General features: G+C 47.7%; 1 protein-coding gene across 1 annotated transcript; it reads left to right on the forward strand.

The window, feature by feature from the left end:
- LOC109233554 lies at window positions 384–1,697 on the forward strand. The gene is made up of 2 exons (XM_019399441.1): window positions 384–836; window positions 993–1,697. Exons 1-2 carry the CDS (start codon window positions 384–386, stop codon window positions 1,695–1,697), a joined length of 1,158 nt encoding a protein of 385 aa, XP_019254986.1.

Consider the following 3,105-nt stretch of genomic DNA (forward strand, 5'->3'; position numbering starts at 1 on the left):
GTCAGGGAGGTAAAGTATCCCGAATGGCTAGCTAACGTAGTAATAGTGCCAAAGAAAGGGAATAAGCTAAGAATGTGCGTAGATTATAAGGATTTAAACAAAGCATGCCCCAAAGATTCTTTCCCGCTGCCCAACATTGATCGTCTGATCGATGCCGCGGCCGGCCACGAGACCCTCACCTTCCTTGATGCTTACTCGGGGTATAATCAGATTCAGATGAACCCCGAGGAAAGGGAAAAGACTCATTCATCACGAAGTATGGCACATATTGCTATAATGTGATACCCTTCGGACTAAAAAATGCAAGACCAATGTACCAATGCCTAGTTAATAAGATGTTCGAACACCAAATAGGAAAATTGATAGAAGTATACATTGACGATATGTTAGTAAAATCCCTGCGCGCAGAGGATCACCTGACCCATTTGCGGGAAACTTTTGACATCCTCAAAAGCTACAACATGAAGCTCAACCTCGAAAAGTGCGCCTTCGGAGTAGGCTTGGGCAAATTCCTGGGCTTCATGGTCTCAAACAGGGGGATCAAGATCAACCTCGACAAAATAAAGGCCATCGAAGAAATCACAGTGGTAAATAACGTAAAAGTCGTCCAACGACTGACTGGGCGGATCGCAGCCCTAGGCAGATTCATATCAAGGTCATCGGACAAAAGCCATCACTTCTTTGCCCTACTCAAAAGAAAGAGCAAATTCGAATGGACTCCGGAATGCCAAGACGCCCTGGAAGAGCTGAAACGGTACCTGTCAAGCCCACCCTTGCTACACACTCCCAAAGAAGATGAAACGGTGTATCTATACCTGGCTGTATCCAAAATAGCGGTGAGCGGTGTATTAGTCCGGGAAGATCAAGGTACGTAATTTCCTGTATATTATGTAAGTCGAACCTTGGGGGATGCCGAAACCCAGCATCCCCATCTAGAAAAATTGGCACTCGCACTAATAAGTGCTTCGCGTAAGCTAAAGCCTTACTTTCAGTGCCACCGCATCTACGTCCTATCAACCTATCCCCTCCGGAGCGTACTGCACAAACCTGAGCTATTGGGCCGACTGGTCAAATGGGCCATCGAGCTCGGAGGGTATGATATCGAATATCTACCTCGAACAGCCATCAAATCCCAGATCATAGCGGATTTCGTGGCCGATTTTTTGCCATCCCTGGACCCCGAGGTAGAGAAGGAACTTCTATTGAAGTCAGGCATATCTTCGGGGCTGTGGACCCTGTTCACGGACGGTGCCACAAATGTCAGAGGATCAGGACTCGGTATAGTCCTGAAGCCGCCCATCGGCGGCGTAATCCGACAATCCATAAAACATGCGAAGCTAACTAACAACGAAGCCGAGTATGAGGCTATGATTGCAGGTCTAGAGTTGGCCAGGGGCTTGGGGGCCGAATCCATCGAGGCAAAATGTGATTCGCTCCTTGTAGTAAGTCAAGTAAACGAAAGCTATGAAGCTCGGGAAAATAGAATGCAGAGGTATCTGGATAAAACCCAAGTCACCTTGCACCGCTTCAAGGAATGGACCTTAGTCCATGTGCCCCGAGAACAGAACAGCGAGGGTGATGCCCTAGCAAACCTAGGATCGTCCGCCGAGGAGGAAGACCTGCTCCCCGAGGCCGTGGTCCAGCTAATCAAGTCCGTAGTCGAGGAGGGTCGCGTGGAAATAACTCCAGTAGCCTGACATGGGATTGGAGGAACAAATACATCACCTATCTGAAAGACGGGAAGCTGCCCGCCGACCTGAAAGAATCAAGAGCCCTGCGAACTAGAGCGGCCCGATTCTCGCTCGACGAAAGCGGGGCCCTGTATAGAAGAATGTTCGACGGTCCCCTAGCAGTGTGCCTTGGACCAGGAGACACGGATTACGTGCTCCGAGAGATCAACGAGGGCACATACGGAAACCACTCCAGGGTAGACTCCTTAGTCAGAAAGGTAATCCGAGCAGGTTACTATTGGGATAGCATGGAAAGGGATGCCAAGGAGTTCGTCCAGAGATGCGACAAGTGTCAAATATTCTCCCCCATGATCCACCAACCCGGGGAACAATTACATTCCGTCCTTTCACCATGGACATTCATGAAATGGGGAATGGATATCGTTGGCTTTTTGCCAACCGCACCAGGTAAAGCTAGGTTCATTCTGTTTATGACTGATTACTTTTCAAAATGGCTCGAAGCGCAGGGCTTCAAAAAAATAAGAGAGAAGGAAGTCATCAACTTCATATGGGAACACGTCATATGCCGGTTCGGGATCCCGTCCGAAATAACATGCGACAATGGGAGACAATTCATTGGGAGCAAGGTAACTCAGTTCCTAGAGGACAACAAAATCAAAAGGATCCTTTCAACGCCGTATCATCCGTGCGTAAACGGCCAGGCCGAATCCACAAATAAAAGTATCATCCTAAACTTGAAGAAGAAATTAGAGAGCTCCAAGGGAAAGTGGCGAGAGACTCTACCCGAGATATTATGGGCATATCGGATGACTTCAAAATCAAGTACGGGCGAAACGCCTTTCTCTCTAGTGTACGGTGCTGAAGCATTAATACCTGTAGAGGTTGGAGTGCCAAGCGCTAGATCCCGACACGCCGGCGAGGAGACAAACCACGAGACCGTGACAACAGCCCTCGAAGTACTCGACGAAAGGCGGGAGGCCTCGCTGGTTTGGATGGCTGCCCAGAAGCAGAAAATCGAAAGATATTACAACCGGAGAACAAACCTCAGATATTTCAGCATCGGGGACTTGGTCCTAAGGAAGGTTACTCTCAACACTCGGAATCCCAACGAAGGGAAGCTAGGCCAGAATTGGGAAGGGACGTATCGCATCCTCGGAATCATTGGCAAAGGCTCATATAAACTTGGCACCATGGAAGGCGAGCAGCTCCCGAGCAACTGGAATGTGTCGATGCTCAAACGATATTACTGTTGATACCCAATTTTTCCCTATGTATTTTTTCGTACCCAAAATACTTCCAAAATAGCATATTTGTGCATATATAAGCACACCCATGAGTTTTGATATTTTTTGATGATTTTTAAACCAATTTATTGCCTATTTTTATACCATAAAATCCAATAATTATTCCCAAA

The sequence above is a fragment of the Nicotiana attenuata genome, chromosome 1, assembly GCF_001879085.1.
Source record: "Nicotiana attenuata strain UT chromosome 1, NIATTr2, whole genome shotgun sequence".
Taxonomy (NCBI): domain Eukaryota; kingdom Viridiplantae; phylum Streptophyta; class Magnoliopsida; order Solanales; family Solanaceae; genus Nicotiana; species Nicotiana attenuata.

What these genes read in the sequence shown, in the direction of transcription:
- LOC109233554 (XM_019399441.1), top strand. Translation starts at nt 384, where the DNA reads ATGTTAGTAAAATCCCTGCGCGCAGAGGATCACCTGACCCATTTGCGG. An exon ending in TGGCTGTATCCAAAATAGCG is followed by an intron (nt 837 to 992) that starts GTGAGCGGTGTA and finishes CCTTACTTTCAG; the next exon opens with TGCCACCGCATCTACGTCCT.